Source organism: Sorex araneus, chromosome 1, assembly GCF_027595985.1.
Source record: "Sorex araneus isolate mSorAra2 chromosome 1, mSorAra2.pri, whole genome shotgun sequence".
NCBI classification, from domain to species: Eukaryota; Metazoa; Chordata; class Mammalia; order Eulipotyphla; family Soricidae; genus Sorex; species Sorex araneus.
Genome location: NC_073302.1, coordinates 91,242,787 through 91,269,941, shown reverse-complemented (window position 1 = coordinate 91,269,941; position 27,155 = coordinate 91,242,787). Strand labels below are relative to the sequence as shown.

General features: G+C 40.2%; 1 protein-coding gene across 1 annotated transcript in view; it reads right to left on the bottom strand.

Moving 5' to 3' along the window:
• Nucleotides 1–11,005: 11,005 nt before the first annotated feature.
• Nucleotides 11,006–27,155, bottom strand: part of TRPM6 (transient receptor potential cation channel subfamily M member 6) — a 127,072-nt gene continuing 110,922 nt past the window's right edge. Inside the window, exons 36-38 of the mRNA XM_055135132.1 lie at nucleotides 21,947–21,998; nucleotides 16,074–16,180; nucleotides 11,006–12,720 (exon numbers count right to left, since the gene is read on the bottom strand). Of these exons, the coding sequence (XP_054991107.1) occupies nucleotides 12,587–12,720; nucleotides 16,074–16,180; nucleotides 21,947–21,998 (293 nt within the window). The 3' untranslated portion in view covers nucleotides 11,006–12,586. The remainder of the gene's footprint in view (nucleotides 12,721–16,073; nucleotides 16,181–21,946; nucleotides 21,999–27,155) is intronic.

Below are 27,155 nucleotides of genomic sequence, written 5' to 3'. Positions count from 1 at the left end.
CTCTTATGTAGATCCTAGTTTTCTAGATTCCATCTTAGCTTTTGCCATGACAAAAAATTTACAGTGATCCTAGTCATTCAGTGTAGGGAATGAATTAACATTCTCCACAGGACCCTCATTTGTATAGTATATTAATAGGCTTCTTATGTAAATTTCTGCTCTTTTCTTGCTGCTTTTTGCCTGCTAGCTGGTTGTATGTAATTTAGAAATGAGGGCAAGAAATGTTTGATTTCACATGATGTTGCTTAGAGGAATTGTAAGGGAGGTGCTGGATGGGGGTCAAACAACTGAAAGAAAGTTACAATGGACATAATTTTATAGTTGCCACCAAACTAACTGCTCAATAAAGCCAAATCTTCTAAATTAGATTTTACTCTCTGTGTCCAACAGGTTTTATAAATGGGAAAAAAATCTTATGAAAAAATAAAAGCAATTATCAATGATATTTTATTTGATATTATTATTATTACATGATATTATTATCACATTTGGATGAGCCTCGTGCATGAAGGATCCGGCAGAGGAACCCAGGTGTGTGGGACCCGGGGCCAGGACCTTCAAGGCTGCTCAGATCGAAACTGGGCCTCTTCCGCCCAGATCCCCCATTTCCCAGTAGCTTGGCGATCACACCCAGAAACTGCACCTGGTGCCATGTAATCCCATCAACGGCCAACATCCAGAGACTATAAAATCAAGCTCCCTGGAAGCGCACTGCCACCATTCAGCCACACGACATCTGATAGCTACTTCTCCCTCTTAGAGAATCTGGCAAGCTACCGAGGGTTTACTGCCCGCACAGGGGAGAGCCTGGCAAGCTCCCCATGGCATATTAATATGCCAAATACAGTAACAAAATGGTCTCATTCCCTTGACCCTGAAGAGCCTCTAATGCGGCACCATTGGGAAGGACGAGCAAAGAGAGGCTGCTAAAATCTCAGGGCTAGGATGAATAAAGACGTTAGTGGGCCCACTCGAGCAAATCAATGATCAATGGGATGACAGTGATACAGTGATTATAAACAGAAAATCTTATTATAAATGGAAAGTCTTATGAGAAGATAAAAGCAATGATCAATGATATTATCTATGTGATGGATACACAAAGATACAAAAAGTGAGACTAAAGTGTGCTACATTCAAAATAAAGACAACCTTTTGTTAAACATTTATGAAAAGAGGAAAAGAAACACTTTTCAAAGCCAAACCTAGAGCAACCTATCTTCCAGGGTCACAATCAATCAGTAAGAACTGAATTTGGGGTTAGAGTGACAGTACAGCAGGTCGAATGTTTGCCTTGCATGTAGCTGACCCAGGTTTGATCCCTGGCATCTCATAGGGTCTTCTGAGCACTGTCAGGAGTGATCCCTGAGTGCCAAGTCAGGAATAAGCCTTGAGCACAGCCAGATGTGGCCCAAAAGCAAAAACAGAACTGAATTTGAATAGATAACCTCAGTTTGACAGGGATTGCAGGCTATTTATCAAGCACCATTCTCCTCTTTTTTTCTTTTTTTTTAGACTTACTACTAGAACATCAGCCTCAGCTTCTTTTGCAGATAGGCATGGCATACGATTGATTGACTTCGGGCATGTGAACTGAAGACTATGTGCCAATAAAAATAATTATGTGTTCTCCCCTTCTTGACCCTCTCCCCTTCTGATAAGTGGGAGACAGAGCCCCAAGAGCAAGATTAGTATTTATCTGTTAACATGGTTAAGCATGTTCAGTCCGGGACTCTAGTAAAGCATGTGTGTAGAACAAAGTCTAGTCACATTGCACAGACCATCCTGGGTCAAGTGAGCAAGGAATATATGCCTGTTGTGTTAAACCAACACATTTTTGTGTTTATTAGCTGCTCTTGCTCAGACTTACTTTACTCTTTAGTTTGAAAAGAGAATTAGATGAGAGAGGTTACCCAGGATGAGAAGGGAAATCTCTGGACCTTCTGTTAAATTTTCCTCTAACCTTAAATTGCTCTAAAATTTTAAGTAATTTTTGTTCTTTGGGTGTTTTTGCCCACAACTGGTTGTGCCTAGCGGCTGTTCCCACTTCAGTGTCTGGGGGTCACCCCAGAGGTGCTCAGGGAACTACACAGTGCTGAAGATTGAGCCCAGCATACAAAGTAGGTGCAAGTCCTTTGAGATATCTCCATGGCTATTTTTATCTTAATTTTTATTTGTGTGGTACACCCTCTGGTGCTCAGGGCTTACTCCTGGCTCTATTAATTAATGCTTAAGTAATCAGGGATCATGGATCATTCCTGGCAGTGCTCAGAGGACTAAATGTGGTGCTAGCTATCAAACCAGAGCTGACTGCATGCAATACAATCACCCCATCCTTTGTATATTTCTCCAGCCCCAAACAGCATTTTAATTAAAAAAAAAAACATTTTCCTTAACATGCATAATTTCAATCATTAAAAGAAACAGTGATGCAGAACTCCTGAGTTCTAGTCACTTCTCTGACAAAAATTCTAAACTCTGGATAGAGCACAAACTCTGTTCCTTCCTACTTCCTCCCGTCCTCTTAGCTCTCGTCTTCAAATTCCACAGCTCTGGAAAAATCTGGAAATTTGCTTATAAAGTTTGTTTTTCTTGGTTCACATCTGCAGTCAGTGTCATATAGAAAGATGTGGAAGAAAGAAAGAAAGAAAGAAAGAAAGAAAGAAAGAAAGAAAGAAAGAAAGAAAGAAAGAAAGAAAGAAAGAAAGAAAGAAAGAAAGAAAGAAAGAAAGAAAGAAAGAAAGAAAGAAAGAAAGCAGGAAGGAAGGGAGGGAGGGAGGGAGGAAGGAAGGAAGGAAGGAAGGAAGGAAGGAAGGAAGGAAGGAAGGAAGGAAGGAAGGAAGGAAGGAAGGAAGGAAGGAAGGAAGGAAGGAAGGAAGGGAGGGAGGGAGGGAGGGAGGGAGGGAGGGAGGGAGGGAGGGAGGGAGGGAAGGAAAATGAAGAAAGAGTGGGAGGAAGGAAGGAATAAGAGAATAGAGGACCAAAGGGAAGAAAGAAGATCAAGAAAAAGACAATATCAGTATTTTCTCATTGTAAGCAATAGTTTTCAAAGCTAATTGAAGAGCCATTTAAAATTGTATTGCCATTGTGGAGTCAGTCTGAGGAGATTGGGAGCGTTCAGGGTGGTGGGCTGTAGATGTGTGGAGTGGGTCTGGAGCAGTGCAGACTTTGGGATTCCCTTCCCACTGGCAGGCTCTTCACTCTGGAGAAGACGATGAAACAGGATGTCTTACTAAACATTTGATTGATTTAAATCTCTTTGTTCTTCGTCCAAGCACTTCAAGCAACCCGCTAATTAGAACTCAGCTTCCAAAACCCTGGGAATACAGGGTGATGGTCAATCTTATAAAAGGTTTAGAGTTCACATAGATTCTATTTTTTACTGTAAATCAATAAACTGGAATGTCTTAAAGTATTATCAAATAGCTTGTTGTTGTGTTGACCAACATCTATCTAGTTGTATAGGAAGTTAAAAAATAAATAAAATATAGGACAGAAAGGCAAATAAAGGCAGAGAAATTCACTGGCAGGCTTCGTGCCAGATTCAGAAGAACCCATTTATTGACTTGTATTTGTGATGATGTCAAAGGGGATGGATTTACTCTTGAGTTCATAGTCTAAAACAGCTCTTCAACTGTGCAGGAGAGACTTCCTTGAAATTGATCAATGCAGAGAGGACACTGGGTAATATTCCATAGCTTTCAGTGTGAACTTTCTCATCCAGTGGCCTAAATTAGGTCCTGGTTTTCAAATCTGTGTATCAGACCATCACAGGGAGTCATGCGCTAGTAACCTTAAGTGTGTTAACTAGTATTATCAGGCCTCCTGTGTCACTGATTTAATCTAGCTTTAAATTCTAACTCCCCTTCAGGCAGCTAACTTAATCAAATTGCATAACTGATAAACAGCATTCCCAACCCTTTACAATGGGTGTAAAAGACCTAGTCCATTAATGCTTAAGTAAGTAAAATTATGTCTAGTGCACATTTAGCACAATAACTAAAACCTAACTTTTAAAACTGTGTTCACCACCCCACGTGAGGATCACAAAATTAAATGTAGTTGGGGAGATGGGGTCAAAAAAAACTCTTAAAATTTTATTTTAAAATAATTTATTATCAGTTAATGTTTGATTTTTATAATTATTTTATGAGTGGGGAGGGTGTGTTGGGGCACACCTGGAAGTGCTCAAGGCTTATTCTTGGCTCTGTGTTCAGGGATCACTCCTGGTAGTGCTCAGGGAATCATAAGTGGTGCAAAGATTGAAACAAGATCAACTGCTTGCAAGCAAGCACCTTAACCCATGTTACCTCTCTAGCCTGATTTGTTTTATATGCACAGTCACGTTGCAGGCTGGCGTCAGAGGGAGAGTATAGCAGGTCAGGGGGCTGCCTCACTGGTGGCCAACACAGGTTCAATCCCAGGCACCCTATATAGTGCCCCAAATTCTACCAAGAGTGACCTCTGAGTGCGGAGCTAGGAGTAAGCCGTGAGCACTGCCAGATGCGGCCCTCAGACAAACCAAAACAATTTGTTCTGGCAAAAAGGGTCATGAGTGGAAAAAGCCAAAGAAGAGAAGCCCTAGAACATAATGAATCCTTAATATATTGCCTATCATGACAATGTTAAAAACTGTCCTTTTAATCACCAGCCATGCTGGGCAGCCAGAGATCAGCAAGTTATAAAGTTCTTATTTATCTTGGAAACTTTTGTAAACAAAAACGGATGCTTTTTGAAATTAAAAACTGGATCTAGCTTTAGTGTCAGAGGATAGCCCTTGTCCATGCTCATTAAAGATTCTTAAATTAAAACCATGTGGAACCGTTGAATGAAACTAAGGGCTACGTCCTGAACCACCGCTACTCCTCTCTTCCCACCCTCGCTCCTAAAACACTCCCCAAAGCTTTGTATTTGTGGGCAAACGCTCATCTCATGAAACCCACTCTACTCTCATTTCCATCTGCATAAACATTTCTATCTTCCAGAAGGCACCACTCCTTATTTCACCAATAAAATCATCGCCATTTCGGGGGCTGGAGCCATAGCACTGCGGGTAGGGTGTTTGCCTTGCACGCAACCAACCCGGGTTCGATTCCCAGCATCCCATATGGTCCCCTGAGCACTGCCAGGGATAATTCCTGAGTGCAGAGCCAGGAGTAACCCCTGTGCAGAGCCAGGTGTGACCCAAAAAGCAAAAAAAAAAAATTATCACCATCTCTTCCCCGATCCACAGTGCTCTTCAGCCCCACATTCATGGCGAGATGTTTCCTCTTCCTCTCTCTTGGTTCTCTCTGATCCCCAAGTTCCTGGAATCTCTACTCCCCAAGTTCCTATCTTCAAAATTGCAAGGACAAGGACGTATTTCTCAAACAGGGCACTGCAGTGAGAGACTCTTCCCGGGCTGTCAAAGCCGAGTAGCACAGAGTGAGTCATTTCAACAAGATACATCTATTTCCTCACAGTCCAAAGTCAAGAGCCTGCTTCTCCTCAAACCTCTCCCCTCAGCACATAGACGGCCACCTTTTCTGTGTCATCATGAGTGAAGGTACACCCTTCAACGTGACTGCCTCTTGACCTCATCATCTTAAAAGAACACCAATCTTGTTAGATCAGTGCCTATCTTAGTGGCCTCATTTAACCTTAGTTACCCCTTAAAAGACCTTATTTCCTAAGCAGTCATTATAAGGTACTGAGTATTCGAATTTCAACCCATAATGCAGACCATAGATTTTCTTAGTTACAGAGCATCTTAGAGGCTCTGTAACCATACTAAGTGACCAACAGGATTCTAATAAAAAGTTGCCTTAGAATTCTAAAATGCAGTCATGACACCAACTGTGATGCCAACAAAAATCCTCCAGTGAAAGGCCATGGTTTGAGTCAGATTTGTATAATCATTGCCCAAAGAGTATTTCTACCAGAATAATATTGCAGGGACTATGTGACTAGTTTACTAGAAGAAATTTCTAAAGGTTCACAATTTTTTTTTTTTTTGCTTTTTGGGTCACACCCGGCAGTGCACAGGGATTATTCCTGGCTCTGCACTCAGGAATCAGCCCTGGCGGTGCTCAAGGGGACCAAATGGGGTGCTGGAAATTGAACTCGGGTTGGCTGTGTGCAAGGCAAATGCCCTAACCGCTGTGCTATTGCTCCAGCCCAAGGTTCACAATTTTTAAAAAATCACTAGGAAAAAACCTCAAAAGGAGGTTAATTTCTAAAATGAAAACAGTAGTAAGCCAAAAGCCAAAATGTTTTATAACTAAACAGCCTAACAATGACACAATCATCATTCATTAAAACTCTTATAAGACACCATGCTTTATAAACATGAAGATTCTAAATATGCTCGTTCTCTATGAATATTGCCAATGATAGCACCTGCTTTTGTCTTTGCCTTTTTTGGAAGGCTTCATTTTAGCAGATTGCAAGATAAATTTACCAAGAAAATCCAAATCCATCAATCAAAATAGGAGACACTAAAATGGTAAGCTTTCTGATTTTTTAACTACTTAAGCTTCCAAACAAGGAAGCAATAAGCTCTTCCCCTTTGGAAAAGAGAAATAGCAGAAACCACATCTGTATTTATACTAAGAAAGGTCCACTGAGTATCCTCTGTAAACATTAAATAATGATCACATAATATCAAAATGAAAAATCCTATTATTTATTGAATTCTTATATATTGATTCATCCATGCTTGCAAGAAGCCTTTAAAATGAGATTCTCATAGGACTTCACAAAGGCTCACATACTGTGAGCCTTTGTTTCAAAAAATCTCATCTCCATTTCAGAGTTAAGAGAAAGGTTAAATGAATTATACACAGTTTCACTAAAATCTGTCAGTGATAAAGATCACAGCCTATTCCCCTTTAAGGACTAAGAGTCTTTCTTCAAAAAATTAAACATCTATTTCTAGGAGGGTATTTTGCCTCCTTCAACCCACTGTATTTTATCTGTACATCACTGTTTAGAAAAATCACCAAAAATAACTGTGTTAAATAAAAGATTGGTATGGCTTCCAGAACCTTCCCTGTCTCTTGTACCCACCCATGTGGCTGGAGATTTGAAATGCTATTTAAGTCTCATTTTCCTTCAGAAGCTAACCTCTGCGGAATAAAATGCTGTTAAGGGGGAAAAAATCTTTTCTGTCATTTGACTTTAACTTATGATAAATTAGCTTCAACTAGTTTCTTAGAAAATTGCCCAAGAAATGACTACAGAAAATTAAATACCAAGACTTCAAAGAGGCAAACACACAGCCTTCAAATTCCGACCTCAGAGAATAATCCTCCCTTTCTCCTGCTTTGGAGAGATGCGAGTAAAGAAATCACACTAGGGCATGGTAATGAACCATCTTTCAAATGACTTTTCTATCAATCTTCTTTTCAAAGGGTAATAAAGTGATGATTATTTCTAGGCAGTTTCTGGGAAGTTATCATCTCATTTCAATAGTCACCAGCAAGAAGGACTGTAGCTTGGTATTATCACCACAATGATAAGGGCAAGAACTGGTTGAGAATTCAATAGACAAGGTGTAGGTTGTTAAAAGCTATTTCCCAGAAAATTAAAACAGAGAGAGATCAAAAGAATTATGTAGGGTCTTAAGGAATTGGTAATCATTCCCTTCTAGATTAAAAATGCAAATCTGATTTATTACCAGTGTGTAAAATCCATTATCATTTGAAGGTTTTATTTTTTTTTCTTTCAACAATAATGTTAAAAGCATACAAAATGTCAAATTTTGTGCTAGCAGCTGAGGACTGAGGGGGGAAGACAGCAGACATGGGGAGGAGCATCCTTGCGGCAATCTCTAGAAAGGTCCCTCTCACCCAAAACAATAGCAGACAGCCAAAAAATACTCTCCTAAATATTGAATAAATGACTGTTTTGGAAGAAACCTAAGTTACTTTGTATAGATTTGCAAAGCAAGAAAATAATAGCATGCTGAGAAACACTCCAGCCACAACTGATCTCATTCCCCAGAACTCTGAAAAACCTAAGGTATTGTGGGACTTAGGGAAGACGCAGCTTTATAGAAAAGAATCTATTCACAGGACAGCTTTAGAAAGAATTCTGGGGACCCTGGTAACATTTCTGTCCCCCAGAATCAGGTTCCATCTAGTAGATAGCCTTTGTGTTCACCCAAGGATTACATGCTTTTTTTTTTCTCAGTGGTTGGTTCCTAAAAGAAGTCCTAATATGTTATCTCATTTGCTCTAATCACAGTCTGAATTTATTGCACTCTGGCAGCAGCTATGGGGCTCATTTTAAGATCCAATATTTGCATAGAAGTTAAATGTTTAACCAGAAATCCAAATTTGGAATTAAATAAAATGAGACAAAGTTTCTTGTGGATAAGAATAGTAGTATATAATGCCAGGAGATTGGCTCCATAGCTTGGAAGCGGGCCTCACATGTTGTTGGAAAGTCATCCCAGATAGAGAAGGGAACACCAAGTAAAATGTGATTGGAGATCCTGCACGGGGAGGGAGATGCATTCTGAAAGTAGTCTAGAGACTGAACATGATGGTCACTCAATGCCCCTGTTGCAAACCACAACACCCAAAAAGAGAGAGAGAGAACAAATTGGAATGCCCTGCCACAGAGGCGGGGTGGGGTGGGGGGGATGAGATCGGGGGGTGGGAGGGATACTGGGTTCATTAGTGGTGGAGAATGGACACTGGTGGAGGGATGGGCTCTCAAACACTGCATGAGGGAAAAACAAGCATGAAAAGGTGTGAATCTGTAACTGTACCCTCACTGTGACTCACTATAAAAAAAAGTTTCTTGTGGATAAAGTAATGCTATGTTTGCTGCGCCCTCATCACCCATGTCACACAAAGAAGGCATTTAAATACCTGTTGAAGAAAACTGACCAAATGAACACCCCACCCTTTTGTGATCATGAATCACCCAAAACCAAGACTGTCAAAATGGTTTGTTTGCTTTCTCATGTAAACAATCGCATGGTGAGATATTCTTCAGACAGACCAGGCAGTTTATCTTTTTACATGTTCAATCATTTTTCTTGAGAAAGAATTTTTAATATTGTCAAAATGGCAATTCTCCCCAAAGCATTGTACAAATTCAATGCGATCCCTATAGGAATACCCTTGACATTCTTCAAAGAAATGGAGCAAGCGCTCCTGAAATTCATATGGAACAATAAGCCCCCACGAATAGCTAAAGCAATCCTTGGGAAAAAGAAAATGGGAGGAATCAACTTCCCCAACTTCCAACTCTACTACAAAGCGGTTGTCATTAAAACAGCATGGTATTGGAACAAAGGCAGAGCTGCAGACCAATGGAATAGGTTTGAATACTCTGACATACACCCCCAAATATATGATCATCTAATCTTTGATAAGGGAGCAAGAAATGTGAAATGGAGCAAAGAAAGCATGTTTAACAAATTGTGCTGGCAAAACTGGACGGCTACATGCAAAAAAATGGGCTTAGACCTCCATCTATCACCATGTACAAAAATCAGATCAAAATGGATTAAAGACCTCAACATCAGACCAGAATCCCTAAGGTACATTGAAGATAAGGTCGGAAAAACCCTCCACGACATTGAAGCCAAAGGTATCTTCAAAGCTGACACGCCACTGGCCAAGCAAGTGAAAACAGAAATAAATAAATGGGACTATCTCAAACTAAGAAGCTTCTGCAACTCAAAAGAAACAGTGACCAAAATACAAAGAGAATCTACAGAATGGGAAAGGATATTTATGCAGTACCCATCCGATAAGGGGTTGATAACAAGGATATACAATGCACTGGTTGAACTCCACAAGAAGAAAACTGCCGACCCGATCAAAAAATGGGGTGATGAAATGAACAGAAACTTTTCCAAAGAAGAAATCCGAATGGCTCAGGGGCACATGAGAAAATGTTCAACATCACTAATTATCAGGGAGATGCAGATCAAAACAACAATGAGATATCATCTCACACCACAGAGACTGGCCCATATCCCAAAGAACAAAGGCAACCGGTGTTGGCGTGGTTGTGGGGAGAAAGAGACTCTCCTTCACTGCTGGTGGGAATGCCAACTGGTTCAGCCCTTTTGGAAAACAATATGGACGATTCTCAAAAAGTTAGAAATTGAGCTCCCATTAGACCCAGCAATACCACTCCTGGGAATATATTCCGGAGAGGCAAAAAGGTATAGTAGAGATGACATCTGTATTTCCATGTTCATTGCCGCTCTGTTTACTATAGCCACAATATGGAAAAAACCAGAGTGCCCGAAAACAGATGATTGGCTAAAGAAACTCTGGTATATTTACACAATGGAATACTACGTAGCTGTCAGAAAACATGAAGTCATGAAATTTGCATATAAGTGGATCAACATGGAAAGTATCATGCTGAGTGAAATGAGTCAGAAAGAAAGAGACAGACATAGAAAGATTGCACTCATATGTGGAATATAAAGTAGCTGAGAGGTAGAAGCTTACAATGTTGCGATTCCTGGCAGACATTTCTCTGGACTTAGTTACTAAAATACTAAAATACAGAAATCCAAAACTATGCTGCTGCTGGTGCGGCCTCCTGACCTCCTATCTCTTCATTCTCAGCAATGGAAAACAAATTACCAAACGCTTTCTTTTCAGCAGATCGACTTTAGGGGGGAGAAACTCCAAATCAATAATAGTGAATTTTTTGTTTAAATATTGAATGTAATCAAAGTAAAGTGAACGTAAAGTGAAATTTACCAGTTACACATGCGGAGTGGGGGGCTGGTGAGGTGGGGGGAAGGGGGGAGGTATATCGTGATTCTTGGTGGTGGAATATGTGCACTGGTGAAGGGATGGGTGTTTGAGCATTGTATACCTGAGACTTTAACCTGAAAGCTTTGTAACTTTCCACATGGTGAATCAATAAAAGAATTAAAAAAAAAGAAAGAATTTTTTTAAAAAAAATCAACAACCAACACCAACATTTGAAATCAAAATGTATTTGTTTTCAAGCTCTATTCCAGGTAACAAACATCTGTAAATCATTTTTTTAGTTTGACTTTTGGACAAAGTGTTGATCCCATAGTTGATCACAGCACTGAAATAAGTATTAATATATCCCTTACTGATTTGCAGAGCAGTTGAAAGTGTGTGGGGTGGGGGGAGGGTTAAAGGAAAGCATTAACATTCTATCCTTATTTCCAATCAAGAAATACTCAAATTTCCCACCTTCCACTACACTACCTACAAGGCCAAAGTTAAAGGGTTATAAATTTGCCATTGTGCAATTCACGGTTCAAAGAATTAGACCCAATCCAGAACCTGCATAGTTAGCTTTCCGCAACTCTCTTACAAGCCTAAAATTTCAGGAATGTTGACTTAAAAAGAGAACTAGTAAACACAGTTTTAAAGATTAGCTGAAAAATTTTCAGCCAGGGCATTTGTTGCTGGTAGTGGGTACTGGAACACTTGATAGTAATGAAAAGAGATGTGTGGGGTAGGAGTTGGGGGGGGTGGGGAGGAAGAAGATTCTCAGCTCCCCATCTCCTCCTTGTAAGCTCATGCTTATTCTGAGGTAGGGTGATCAGGGAAAATATGAAAAAGGGTTGTCCAATTCCCCAAACATGGTATACAATGAAGCTTCAGCAAATCTTCATTCAAACTTCTGAAAAGAATGACATTTTCTCAGGACGTACATACAGACCATAGCGTAGCACTATAGCTATCAGATTTTGGCACTGGAGCAAATAAAACACCTTTGAAGCATATTTTCAGTCTGAAATGTATCTTCTGCCTCTAGAATCTGACACAGAATAATTTAGTCCTGTAATATCATACACAAGTTTGGAAAAAAGGAGTGCTTCTTCAGCTTGTCTTAGTGAGCTCACTAGAAAATGAGATTAAGGAAAAGAGAAACACTTCGTAATGATTTCTTGTTTTATATATCATTATTACCCTATATTTTAGGGTTGTCAGGTCATTTATCTCAGATGCCCCTCTGCTTTCTTTAAGAAAAACCTGAAATGATTGGACAATATATGTGTCCCTTATAATTCCTCAAATTTACTTAGATATCACCAGGATACTTTTTTACCTGTTAGTTTGTACAGAAGTGTGCAATCTGCAATCACACCCTCTTTCCATTATCTTCCCTGTTACTATTCAAAGCCTTATACCATGGGAAAGGAAGAGGGAAGAAGTCAAGAACATTTTTGTGTACATATATACATCATAAAAAATGGGGAGAAGTTATGAGGCTGGAGTGGAGACTGGAGTCTTCACACATAGTAAGAAAATAAATTAAATTTATCTCCCTCATTTCCTTGTGCTTGGCATTCTGCTTCAAGGGTCCTAAGAGAACAGCTAAAGCAATGAGGTATAAAGAACTGGGAGTCCTGTCCAAGTGTCTTCCCATACGACTTGAGGATGACAGACACAACAAAGCACCCTTACATTCTACATCAGTGGGGTCCTGAGACATGAGGCTCATACAGTGCCCAAGGCCTGCAAACTAGGCATCCTGAAAAGGCTCTGATGTAATCCCTGTTGGTCCATCAACTGACTTGACCAAAGATTTCATGGAAGGGAGGCCTAGATCACCTATTGTCTTATCTCTCTCCTTCTTACAGTCGTGTGAGATCTTCTGGAGAATGCATACTCTTTTCGCTTGCTGGAGGTCCCTCAGTTGCTTCAATTTTCAGTTCAAGTCCATAGGTGGACTTGATCCTTCCAGGGGAATAGTCATTTCTCTTCAAATCTGCAAGGAAGACAAGATGGTCATAGGGGATCCTTTAGAACGCAGTATGTACACAGATAGACAGGAATTTAGAATCTGCCAAGTGCTTAGAGAGGCCTCCATTTCATTCAGGCACTAACATGTCAAACTCAAATCCTCATATCCAAACTATTCTTCCTGTCCTCAAAGTCCAAGTTTCATTCTTAACTGCTCAATTCTCTTTTAAAATGTGTTCACTCAGGGCTGGGAAAAAAAAGTGTTAGTTGTTTGGCTCAACACATAGTGCCCTATCAGCACGACCTGGCCCAAGATAAAGGAGGCTAAACTAGAAACAAGGCATTTTCACTGCTTAATGATGGGCAGAGAGGGGGTTGAAAAAATTGGTGAGCTCAAAATTTCAGTGGCACAACTCTGAAATACCACCACAAAATTGTACTTCAGGAATAGTAAAGCCTAGGAAAGCCTCATCCAATTACTAGATCATCTTCCTAAGTTTCCTTCAATTTGTGAGGGAGATTAATAAAATAAAATACTGGCTCCCGCCGCCAAGATATGATCCTGGGGGCCGCACATGTGTGCGGCCTCTCTGCAGCTGCACGAGCGTGACTCCAGACGCCAGCTAAATTTTTCGGCATGGGCAGCTCCTTGCAGAATGTCTCCAGACTGAAAACTAAGCCGAGGCCCCATGCCTGCCCAGGAGGGAAAAGATATTTGTCTCTCTCGCCTCTTCCTTGCCGCGGGTGAAGGGCCTGGTGACTGCCATATTATGACAACCATAGATGGGGTTTACAAGCTTGCAATGATCCAATATCTGGAAGAAATCTCCCTGGACTTAGTTGCTAAAGTACAGAAATCCAAAACCGCACGGCTTCATACCTCTTCACAACAGGTCTGACTAGTGGGGTACTCCTAACAATAATAGTGAGGTTTGTGTTGAAATATTGAATGTAACCATAGTAAATAGAAAGTAAAGTGAAATTTATCAGTTACATGGCGGGGGGGGGGTGCAGGGGGGTCGGGATGGGAGGTGTGCTGTTTGGGTTTTTTTGGTTTTTTTTTTTTTGGTGGTGGGATATAGGCACTGGTGAAGGGATGGTTGTTCCAGCATTGTATAACTGAGACTTAAGCCTGAAAGCATTGTAATTTTCCACATGGTGATTCAATAAAATAAAATCCTTAAAAAATAAAATAAAATAGAACACTGATAGAGGCAACCTTCAGAGATAAATATACAAAGGGGGTATTAGCTTTAAATATTTGTGCAACTTTTTAATGCTCTATTATTAAATTTGGGGGGCTCTTGTGGAGGGCACACCCAAAAGTGCTCAGGGCCTCTCCTGGCTCTGAGTTCAGGAATGATCCCTGGCTCTACTCAGGAGACAGTATGTGGCACCAGAGTCAGCTGCATATAAGACAAACACCTGATTTCCTATACTACACAACAACGATAGATGTTGTTCAATTATTAAATTATTTAACTTTCAACATCACTGTCATTGTCACTGTCATCCTGTTGCTCATCGATTGGCTCGAGCAGGCACCAGTAATGTCTCCATTGTGAGGCTTGTTGTTACTGTTTTTGGCATATGCAATATGCCAAATTTGGGAATATGCAATGGGTAGCTTGCCAGGCTCTGCCTTGCAGGCAGGATACTCTCGATAGCTTGCCAGGCTCTCTGAGAGAGGCGGAGGAATCAAACCTGGGTTGGCTATGTGCAAGGTGAATGCCCTACCCACTGTGCTATCGCTCCAGCCCAACTTTCAACATAAATTCTTTACATTATTTTTTAAATTGAGATCATCTAGACATTAAACTAAAAACATAGTCCAGCTTAACACTAAGCCACATTCATTGAAAATATCCACAAATTATTTAATTTTTCCCATAAATTACTTTAATTCTCATATCAGCCTTATGAGATTGGTGCTTAGCCTCACATACACACCACCACCACCACCACCACCACCACCACCACCACCCTTTGCAGGTAAGAAAACTGGAGCCTGTGATCACATACTTAGTTGAAAGAAAGAAAAGAGAAGTAGAATTAATATGAGGACTTAATCAATCTGCTTCTGGATCTCATTCACTATCTTAAACTGTTTCTCTTCTATAAATATTTTAAAAAATCAAATCAAATGTAAAAGAAAACAATCATCCTGAATATCATTATACAGGCTAATCATTGTTTAACACAGATAACCAAATTTTTAAGTAAATGACATTATTTCCTCTTGCTTTCACTAAAACATGTTAACTGAGTTTCAAATGGGAGCACTGGTTAGGTTTCATGATAGAGTTATTAGTGAATTGATGATTCAACACCTAACAAGGTAGGTTCAAAAAAAGAACAAAACCCAAGAAACTTGACTTTCATTATCTGGACAGCTAGCTTGCTTGAGAAGGAAAGGAGTGAGTCAAACCTCTGCAGTTCCACAGGCCCAGCCCAGTTTCTGCCCTCAAGAGCTCCTTCCACCTCGAGCTCCAGCAAGACTAGAAGTTGCCCATCTTTGCTGAAAATTTATATTGACTCTACCCAAGTTACAAGCACTGTGATCTTCAGCTAACTTACGATTCAGGGTGTGATCATTTTCTCTAAGTCAAAAAGGGCTACTCAGTTAAAATATGCGAAATCCCGCCCTAAGGACACTGGTTATGACCTAAGAAAAATAGTACAATACAGGAAGACATAAAGCATCCCTCCTGAGGCAAAAGAAGAGAATTTCAAAGAGCTGGGGTCCCCCATCTGAGAGCACAGACCTCCAGCTGCTTGCTTCTATGCTAGAAATATTTTCTACAGTGACTGTACTGGTTTCAGGAAAGTGTGCCAAGTTATCAAATTGGATTTTTAAATATATATACATATTTGCTATATATGTACATATATGTATATATGTGTATATATATACATATATATATAAAACAAAGTGTGCTTAAAGTGGGAGATTTCAGTAGAGAAAAGCACTTTTACTGACAGCTGTTCCCCTCCATACTCCACCCTCCCAAGTGTCCAATGAGTAAGAAGAACAAAATAGAAGTACTGCAGGCCCCACACAGAATCCAAAGAGAGGCCAGGGGCAGAGACCAGCTGTGGTCCAACTTTACCCCAATTAAGTCAGTGGAACTTTTCCCTTGGAGAGACTGTGACAAGTATTGGGTCCAATGTTGTTTTATCACAGTTTGGCAGAATCCGAAGTAAATCCCTGTCCTTTTAATCCCTTTAGAGACTTGAAAAATTTGCAGTCAGAAAGTCAGGCCTTGACTGCGAATGAGATAAAAATGTGGTTAAGATTTCCTACTCCATCCGAGGCTACAATGGATGTTGTTCGATGAGAGATTTTCTTAAAGGAAAACAGGATTGTTTAGGGCATACCAGAGAGTTTGAGTTTCCGGCAGCAGGAGTTGCAACGATGCTTTGTAATGAAGTTTCTAATTGCATCTTCCCCTAAATTGGCTGGTCCAAACACCATTCCTCTTGATCTAGAGGAAATACCAGAATATCAATTAGATCACAGCTCGGAAAAAGGAGCTCAACTAGGATTCTCTGAGATACCGAACAGTATCCCGTAGTAACCCAGTAAACTTGAAGGAGCCAACAAACAGAGCACTTGGAGAAACAACACTGTTAGGTTTGCAAATTTAAAATTCAAATGCACTTAAATCTTTGTACCCAACTCCAAGACCTACTGTGAAACTCATTCCAACACTAAGCTGATAGAAGAGTGAATTTTCTATGTACCACATTAAAACAAAATACAGTGGGACCCTTTTTTAATGCATATGGGGTGAGAGAATGACATTCAAAACCAAATGTTCAATAAGAATCCCCGAAAGATAAAGTAAAATAAAGTTGCTATTGGAACACACCTTCAAAAAAGATGCATATGTATTGTTTCAAATCCAGACACTTTCCTAAATAGAATCATGCCCTCACACCCAAATGCCCAGCAAAAGCCCTGCATCCAGTACTCATGGCTTTTTAGAGCTGCAAAATGCAATTTCTGAGATTTGTGTCGAAAGAAAAGTTTCATTGGACAATGCTTATCAAAGTAAACAACATATGCTAAATGTAGAAGTAGACAGTGTGCATAACGTACATTTGGAATAATCCATAGCTATCAAAAACCTTTTAATGATCTATGATCAACGTCCTATTATCAGATCACCCCCCCTCATTACTGTTAAGAATATAAAACACTTCCACAGAAAACTTTATGAAACAAAATTTGGTTTTAACGATATGCAAAGGAGAAACAGTACCATTTGAAAGTCTGAACTTAATTACTGGTCTTAAATACCATGTCCTAAGAAAACTATCACAAAAGGAAACAATAAACTTCGCTTCTAAGAAATGTGGTTTCTCCAAAAGGACGTGGTGTAAAAACGAACTTCTTTTCCATCTGAGTATTGAAACATTTATCTCAATTTCCACTTCCTTTTGGCAGAACAACAGGCTCTGAAGATGTGCCAAACTCAGAATGAGGGCTGATGTCAGTTGGATCTCAGATTGCCTCTCTGCACTGCGGCGAGTAGGTAGCTAAAACCTCTTGGGAAGACAAAGTGAGCAGACACCTAGGATTAACTTTCCTGGTCACTCAATTGCCCTTACAGAATACGGCTTGGTGGTATTTACTGGCTGTGTAAATTGCCTCTTGTTAACTATTCCTCTCTTTCTCTTCAGCTGGTAAGAAAGCACTTCAATAAGGTGAAATTGAATGTAGCAAAAAAAAAAAAAAGAAAAAAGTTTAACTTGATATTTGTACTAGAGTTCTATGCTGCCTGCAAAGTAAAAGGAGAAAGTGGTTTTTCTTCCACTTTTGCAATGTGTCTGCTGGAGAGACAGTGCGAGGGTTTAAGGCGCTGGCCTTGCAAGCAGCTGACCTGTTTGATCCCCGGCACCGCATATGGTTTCTCAAGAACCACCAGCAGTGATCCCTGAGCACAGAGCCAGGAGTAAGCCCTGAGCACTTTCAGGTATGACCCCAAATTCCACCCTCCCCCGCCAAAAAGCAAAGGAACCAAAGGTTAGACATGAATAATTTCTCTGTTAGTCTCTTTAACATGATCCCGTTGTAATATCTCACTCTTTGCTTTCCATGCACACCAATTCCAAATCTCCAGTGAATTCTACAGAAATCCCCCAAACTTAGATCCTCAGATGAAAGCTTAACACTAATTTCCCTCTACATGCTATGTGCAAATTAAGGACATAATAATCAAAATTATAATTAAATGCATAGAGTGATCCAACCTGTCCCCACGTAGAAGAGAAGGAAATGAAGTTTGTAAGGACATTCACTTCCTCTACCCCTTAAAACCTAGGAGCTCAACTAGGATTCTCTGAGATACCGAACAGTATCCCATAGTAACCCAGTAAACTTGAAGAAGCCAACAAACTTCAAGTTTGTTGATCCCCCTTGCGATCCCAAAGAGCCACATTTGTTAAGATGGTTTTCTACTGCAGACATTGATAGTGGAAAATGTACACTGGTGAAGAGACAGGTGTTGGAATCTTATGCGACTAAAACCCAATCATGAACAACCTTGTAACTCTATATCTCACTGTGATTCAATAATAAATAAATTAATTAAATAACAAGCAAAACTTTAAAAAATGTTTAAACAAATAGAATTTTTTCTTAATTTATAAAGTTTTCCAAACTTTTCACAGTGCGGAAAAAGCACTTTCCACCTGCAAGGAAAAACTAATTAGTGTCCTGTATACAGAGATTTCTGAAAAGCACATCACCATTCCTTCATACTTGGTAAGCCCAAAATCATTAAAGCAGTAAGTAAAATTATGCAGCCCCAAACAAACAATAACTGAGATAGCTTCCAATGAACCAAATGGAGAGGCCAAATAGAATTTGGAGGAAACTTTGTCTTCACAGGCAAAATACTGAGAGAAGTAAAAAGATTAAAGACTATAACAGATTTCCAGTGCCAAAGCATCTTCCCTTTGGAGTAGAAAACTATTTCATTGATTTTGTTGACTCCTTCCACTTATAGGGTTGTTAGCAACTTCATGACTTTCCATCTTCCCGTTTGCAAAATAGAATTGAAGACTCTTGCTAGCAAAGCTGCTATTGAGGGTGAAAATACACACGTAAAAGCACTAGCTAAAACTGGGGCTTCTCAAACTTTAATTTAAAATTAAAATTAGTGTTGCAAGACTGGCAGATTTTCAAGCTTGTGAAAATTCAAATTCTCATTCAGTAGGCCTACAAAGACCCTTGATATTCTGCATCTCCCAGGTTGTGGTGGTGTTACTGGCCCATGGTCCATATATTATGTCACTAGCTTTAACACACAGAAAGCATCTGGAAATGGGTCTCACTAATCCAATTACATGCAATTTGTCACCAATGGAAACTAATAGGACTTCTTTTTACATTTGCCTTAATACCTAAACCACAAATTAAGTGGCCCCATAAAACCAGGCAGGTGACAGGGATGCTATTCTATCAGTGTCCAGAGTTCCTATTCTCAAGTCATTAAAAATAATAGTTTGAATGGAATACTATGCAGCTGTTAGAAAAGATGAAGTCATGAAATTTGCTTATAAGTGGATGGACATGGAGAGTATCATGCTAAGTGAAATGAATCCAAGAGAGGGACAGACATAGAATGACTGCACTCAGTTGTGGAATATAAAGTAACATGAAGCGATAGCACAGCAGTTGGGCATTCGCCTTTCACTTGGCCGACCCGAGTTCGATTCCTCCACCCCTCTCGGAGAGCCTGGCAAGCTACCAAGAGTACTGAGCCCGTGCAACAGAGCCTGGCAAGCTACCCGTGCATATTGGATATGCCAAAAACAGTAACAGTAAGTCTCTCAATGAGATGTTACTGGTGCCCGCTCGAACAAATCGATGAGCACTGGGATGACAGTGACAGTGACAGTATGAGACTAACACCCAAGGGCAGTAGAGACAAGAGCTAGGAAGATTGTTCCATGGTTGGAAGCCTGCCTCACGTGCTGAGGGAGAAGGCAGTTGGGAAAGAGAAGGAACCACTAAGTTAATGATGGTTGGAGGGATCACTCAGGATGGGAGATGTGCGCTGAAAGTAGGCAAAGGACCAAACATAATGGTCTCTTGGTATCTGTATTGGAAACCATAATTTCCAAAAGTAGACACAGAGTGAAAAAGGAAAGTGCTTGCCATAAAGGCAGCAGGTGGTGGGAGTGATACTGTGGACATTGGTGGTGGAAAATGTACACTCGTAGAGGGATGGGTGTTAGGTCACTGTATGACTGAAACTCAATGAGGAAAGCGTTGTAACTGGATCTCACAATGATTCAATTTTTTTAGAAAAAGAAAAGGGAAAAAAGATTCTAAAAAATTAAAATTAATAATAGTTTGATATAAGACAGATCCCCATCCCTGGCTGCCCATTAGAATCACGAGTAACTATTTAAAAATATAGATATACGTTTGGAGAGTCTGATCTGACAACAATTATGAGCATGTTTTTATAAAATATTTTAGGTAAGTTTAATAGAAATTGAGACCTACAGGCCTGTGGAATACAATTAAATACTCAACTATCAAATGGAAGACTACCATCTTCTTACAATTATGAAAACACTATTTGGGACATATGCTAACACCAAAATTTAATTTTAAAAAGGTCCATATACACTTGGTGCATCATATGGGCTCAAAGTTCTCACTGCAAAATTCTGAAGGCTGCATTTATAATAAAGGGTTCCTACTAAAGACCCAGGGCACACAGAACTACTGAATAAATATATTCTTTTAGTGAAAATGAAAAATAACAAAGTCATGACAAAAATCCCACCACCAAGTATTGTAGGACTTAACGCACAGAAATAATTTAGATGTTTTATCTTCTCTGGCTCACCTAGTTCCCCCTAAAAAGCTAAGATACCTTTAGACAGACTATTGCATAGAGTCCTTCAGATAAGTACAGACTCAGATTATTCTGTGACAGAAAGCAGCATTAAAACAGTGAATATTTGGGGCAGGAGCAATAATACAATCGGTAGGGCATTTGCCTTCACGTGGCGGACCCGTGTTCGATCCTCAGCATCCAATGTGGTCCCCCAGCACCGCCAGGAGTAATTCCTGAGTGCAGAGACAGGAGTAACCCCTGAGCAACCCCATGTGTGATCCCAAAAAGACAAAAAAAAAAGTAAAACTAAATAGTTATGGCCCAGGGGGAGGAAAAGTAAAACATTCCAATTGTGTTATTTAGGAATAACTCATTTAGGACATTTTGTTTCTAAAACTCAGGGTCAAGTATAAACACTTAGATTAACTGAAAAATAAAAATGTGTATCCTAACAGTTCCTTAAGTATGGTCTCTGAACCAGCAACGTTAGAATCACATGGGGGTTAGAGGGGATAGCTCAATGGGCTCGGAAACATCTCTCTCTCTCTCTATATATATATATATATATATGTAAAGTAGAGAGAGAGTATAGGGAATATTGTTTGCCATGGAAGCAGGGGGAGGGTGGGAAAGGGGGGTGGTATACTGGAAATATCTTTGCATTCAGAAGTCTGAGATTGATTCCAGCAGAGGTTCCCCATACAACCAGCTATGAGAAGCTCCCAAGAAGGGTGAAAAAAGAGAACCACTGGTAATGGGCTATAGTATTTGTTTCCACTCTAGACCCACTGCGTCAGAAAGCAGGGGGCAGAGTAGGGTGGGTGGGTGAGGAGCAACTGTCTGTGTTTTAACAAGCCTTCCTGGTGACTGCCCTGTTAGAGAATTGCTGTCATTTCCCCAGCAGGTCAGTCCTTAACCAACTCTGCACTTCTTTCTTTCTCCTCTACCTTGTTATTTTCTATAGTTGCAGTGAAAGACATTGTCCACAAAAAGATGCAGCGATGCTGCTGTGACAACAAAGAAATCAGAGCTTCTCCTATGATATTAATTGTTTCCACATCAAAGCCTGTGCAGACTGAACTCAACCATATTTCTATGTTGTTTGGACCACTGAAAAACTCGAATTCAAATAGACAACATGAATCTGATTACTGCCTTGGCCTTTATAATGTCTGTTTATAAGTATTCCTCCAGATATAATCTAATTTTATTTCCATATTTTCGTTTAGCCACCATTTCCTAAACTATGATTTTTAAACTTTGTGTGTGTAATATATATAAACCTTCTAGAAAATCTTTCTAGGATCTAGGCAAGAAATAGAAATGTTTAAAAAGAATTTTCTTGAATACATGTATCATGTGTTACTGTAATTTTCTGAATTCACTTACTGTTTGTCTTCAGGTTTTATAACTGATGGATCTGTCAAATTTTCACCAACACCTCCAAACAAGAAAGAAAACACATTTAGAAATGAGAATTTCATTTTCTTACAAATTCAAGCAAATAACAAATTTCAACTTACTTCTTATTCACCCTGTAGTAAACTATGCACCACGTGAACTAAATGTACTATGATAATTATATAGACATGTTTAAAATTTTAACTAATGCACTATCTTCTACAATCCCCTCTATTATATTATAATAAACTTCCACACCCTTATTCATAGTGTGCTCATACATTCACAATTACTATTAATGGTATCTGTTTATTTACCACCCATATTTATTAGACATTCTAATTGTATTCTCTCTAACTCTTTATAATCATAAAACTATCATTAGCATTATTACATCCTCACTTTACTGAAGGTCAAAGAGGCTTAATACTGTCCGAGATTACACAGTCCACAAAAAGCGATATTAGAATTCAAGCAGAACCAACGTCTGTGTCCCTCCCACAAGCCCACGTCCCCTTAGATGGTGTCCCACAATGTTCAGAAGGGGATATTATATGTTCCTGCAGGTACAACATCAGCCTCATGTCAAATACCATATATCTAGCATACAGAAACAGAATAATATAAATGCCCCAAATCCTTGTTCTATGTACTGATTATGCATGTATAAATTTGCATAAATTTTTTATGTGGATGCTTAATGTACTCTCCCAAATGTACTTTATTCTTTGATAAAAATTTACTTCTTGGGTCTGAAGCGATAGCACAGCGGGTAGGGTGTTTGCCTTGCACGTGGCCGACCCGGGTTCCATTCCCAGCATCCCGTATGGTTCCCTGAGCACCACCAGGAGTAATTCCTAAGTGCAGAGTCAGGAGTAACCCCTGTGCATTTCTGGGTATGACCCAAAAAAGAAAAAAAAATACTTCTTTTTTTCAAAAAAAATGATACCAGAGGTTGGAGAGATATTACAGTGGGCACGGCACTTTCCCTCGATGCAGCTGACACAGGTTCATCTGCAGCACCCCATATGGTCCCCCAAGCCCCACAAACAGTGATCCCTAGACATAGGGACAGCAGTAAGTTCCAAGTACCACTGGCTGTGGCCCCCCAAAAAACAAAAATGACACCTAAACATGCAAGAATAATTTAAAGCTAACATTTGTCAAAACAAGTATATAAGACCCAAAGTAAGTCTCTGTTATAAAATGCAGGTGGTAGTTGGTATTGCTGCTATGAGAAACGGTATGAAGAATTTTCTTAAAAATTAAAGTAAGAGGGAATGACCGTATGAGTCACTGATGCTCCTCCTAGGCATTTATCCAGAGAAGATGAAAATATGCATTTGAATGTATATTTGCATATCTGTTTTCATGGCAACATAACTCACCAGTCAAAATGTGACTATAAACCTAAGTACTAGATAAAGAAGACATATGATATGTATTTTCTAAACTAGATATATATGAGCCACAGGATGTAGTGGTTTAGTGGCGGACCAATCGGCAGCTTGGAGGCCAACAGTTCAATACCCAGTTTCACCCACATGATGAGAGTGATCACTCCTGGCATGAGAACAAAAGTCGGCAGCCCACCAAGTTGTCACCTCCTGTCACTCAACAACAACAAAGAGGGCAGTTGGGCTCCACCGAGATTTGACCCGGGTGGCCACAAGTTTGTGCAGCCGCTCTGCTGCTGATCGACCACAATCCGGAGGCCAGCTAGACTACTTTTGGTCCCAGCAACTGCTTGCAGCCATGTCTTTAGACTGTGAACTAAGCCATAGCCCCACACTGGCCAAGGAGGGGAAAGATCCCTCTTTATCGGTTTTTTTTTCCCTTTTCAGGGAAAAGCGGCACGAAGTCCACCATATTATGAGGACTATTAAGCAGGTTACAAACTTGGTGGCACGGGAAGGAGAAAAAAAAAAGACCTATGAACTTGAAACAGCAAGGTGCGTGGGCAGTCTCGGGCCAGGGGGATACTGGCACGCACTCTGCCAAGATTTGACCCGGGTGGCCACACGTTTGTGCAGCCACTCTGCTGCTGATCAACCACGATCTGGAGGCCAGCTAGACTATTTTTGGTCCCAGCAACTGCTTGCAGCCATGTCTCTAGACTGTGAACTAAGCCATTGCCCCATGCTGCCCCAGGAAGGGAAATGATGTAATTTCTAACATAAATCTCCCTGGACTTAATTACTAAAATACAGAAATCATAAACCACGGCTGTGCGACTTCGTATCTCTTCATTCTCAACAATGGAAAACTAATTATCAAATGCTTCCTTGTCAGTAGGGCTGTTTTTCTTGGGGGGAAACTCCAATAACAATAGTCAGTTTTGTGTTGAAATATGGAATGTAATCAAGGTAAAGAGAAAATGAAGTGAAATTTATTAGCTATGCAGGCGGGGGTGGGAGGTGGGGGGTGGGAAGTATACTGGGGGTTTTGGTAGTGGAATATGGGTACTGGTGAAGGGACGGGTGTTCAAGCACTGTATAACTGAGACATAGCCTGAGAACTTTGTAACTTTCCACGTGGTGATTCAATAAAATAAATAATTTTTTTTAAAAAAAGAGGGGAGTTGGAGGAAGAGGAGGGAATTTGTGGCATATATTCTCAATGGAACACTACTCCACTTTTTAAATTTTTAGATAAAACCATGCCTTTTGCAAAAAAAAATCAATAAAACTTGAGAGATAATGACTTATTCCTCAAAGTGAAAGAAGTCAAAAGGTGAGAGACAGGATGGTCTCACTCTTATGTGGAATAAATGGAACGGAAGCAAAATTACTGACAACACAGTATACAAAGAACTCTTAGACTGAATAGTACAGGAGTTTCCACAGCACAGGAGAAGGTGGCAGCAGTAATGGGTAGATAAGTGGAGGCTTGGTTTGGTTTGTTTAGGGCTTACTCCTGGTTCTGTGCTCAGGAATTACTCAGGAACCATCCCATATGGTTCAGGAGACCATTGGGGATACTGGAGATCAAACCCAAGTTGGCATGTGTAGGACAAACACTACCTCTAATACTCTCCAGATCTAGAGATGTGTTTTGATAGTGTGATCCCACTAGAACTCTCTGAGTGGCCTTTATACACTTAGAAAGGTAAGAATCTTGGGCCAAGGAGAGACTTCAGGGCCATGAGTGCATGCCTTGTGTGCACAAGGATGAGCCAAGTTCCATTCACTGCATATGGTCCCACTTCCAGCACTTCCAGCACCAGTTGGTGTGGTCCTCGTGGCCCGCAACACAGCTGGGCCCAAGCATCTGGGTTGCTAAGTACCACTGCAGACATCCCTGGGACCCTGGAGCAGAGATCTGAACAGGAAAAAGAAAGTAAGGCTTATAGAGTAGCACGTGTAGTAATTTTGTTTTGCCCTTTATTATTCTTTTTGTTTGAGGGTTTCATTCACTTGGGCCACAGCTGGTGGTGCTCTGAGCTTACTCCTGGCTCTGTGCTCAGAAATCATTTCCACTGGAGCTCAGGGGACCCTCTGAGTGTCCAGGAATCAAACCCAGGTCGGCATGAGCAAAGCAAGCACCCTGCCCAATGTACTGTATTTCCAACCACTAACTTTTAAGAAAAAAAAGCACTGAGAGACACTAACTTTTAAGAAAAAAAAGCACTGAGAGACACTGAATACTCATCTTTTTCTCATTACAAATATAAGAAGGAACCGCCTGGGAGAGCCAGCTTCTCTAAACAGTACGCACGCAAAGAGAAGACAGAAAGCTAGTCCAAGTTTACAAACTCTCTGCCTGTTTAAGTTCAGATGTTTGAGCCTGCAGTTTCCAGCACTGATAAAAGCTTGAAGCAGATGCTTGACTCAGCTGCAAATTTAAACTGGAATTAAGCACAGTATCTAAAGATGTAATACTACTTGGGGAAAAATATGGAAGTTTTATTAGGGGTAAAAATTCTATAAGCATCTTGGTCAAGGGTCTTGGACGTTTTGGTTATGTGAAGATGAGGAAACACGACTGTAAGCATGTGATCCAAATTATAATAAGCAATTTTAAAAATAATTTTGCTAAGGAGATGGGGTAGGAGGTAGTAGGGTACCTTGGATCATTGGCAGAGGGACACTGACCCTGGTAGTGAGTTCAATGCTGGAACACTGAGTGTCTGAAACTCTGTTACAACAGCTTTGCAATTACAGTGAGTAAGTAAAAAATAAAATCGATCAGCACACATTTACTTTCCATCACACGCTTGTGCTCCAATTCCATGTATGCCCCTATCACTTTCTAGTTGCATGACTCAGATACTTTCAATCTCTCAGAACACAAAATTGTTTTTGTTTGGTTGGATTTGGGTTTGGGGGCAACATCCCAGCAGTGCTTGGGGGCTACTTCTGGCAACATTCAGGGGCTTATGCATTGCTGAAGATCAAACCCAGGCCTTCTGCATTTAAAGGACACACTCCAACCTACTAAGAGGTCCCTCTGGCCTCCAAATACCAGCTCTATCATACAAAAATATAAATAATAGTGTGAGGATTACTACTGAGACAGTTAAATGAGCTATTATGTAGAAACTAATTAGACAAGAGAATTTGTTTTGGTTTGTTTTGATTTGGGGGCCACAGCTAGCAAAGCTCAGCAGTTAAGCCGGGCTGTGCACTCAGAATTACTCCTGCCGGTGAGGGACTATATGGGATGCCAGGGAAAGAATCTGGGTCAGCATCATACAAGACAAGTGCCCTGACTGCTGTACTATCCTTCTGGCCCTTAAAAGAATGTTTTTAAATGTCAACTTATATTTTTATTATTGTTATTCTATTAAAAATCAATATTTCTTGTGAAGTAGAATACTATTTTTTTAACCACTGGTGAAATCATGTTCTGATGATCTCATTTCCTTAAAGTACCATGGCTCCTAATGAACTGGTCCTCCTACAAGAATGAACATAAAAAATATCCACAGATCTTTGGATCCCTAAACCCAATCTAAAAGTTCAATGGATAAACAGTTAAACACATAATTGGGAGTCTCAAGTGACAGCAAAGGGCCAGTGAGTGAAAAATGGAGAGCAGACCAGAGAATCAGTGGTACCGCCTACTACCCACACGTAGTCTGGCAACACGCACCATCCATACCACCACCCCTGCCTCCAGGAAGCTTCACAGAAACACCCAACTGGCACTTTTCACATTGGCTCTCATCCTACTTATGTATTCTCCTAGATAGTAA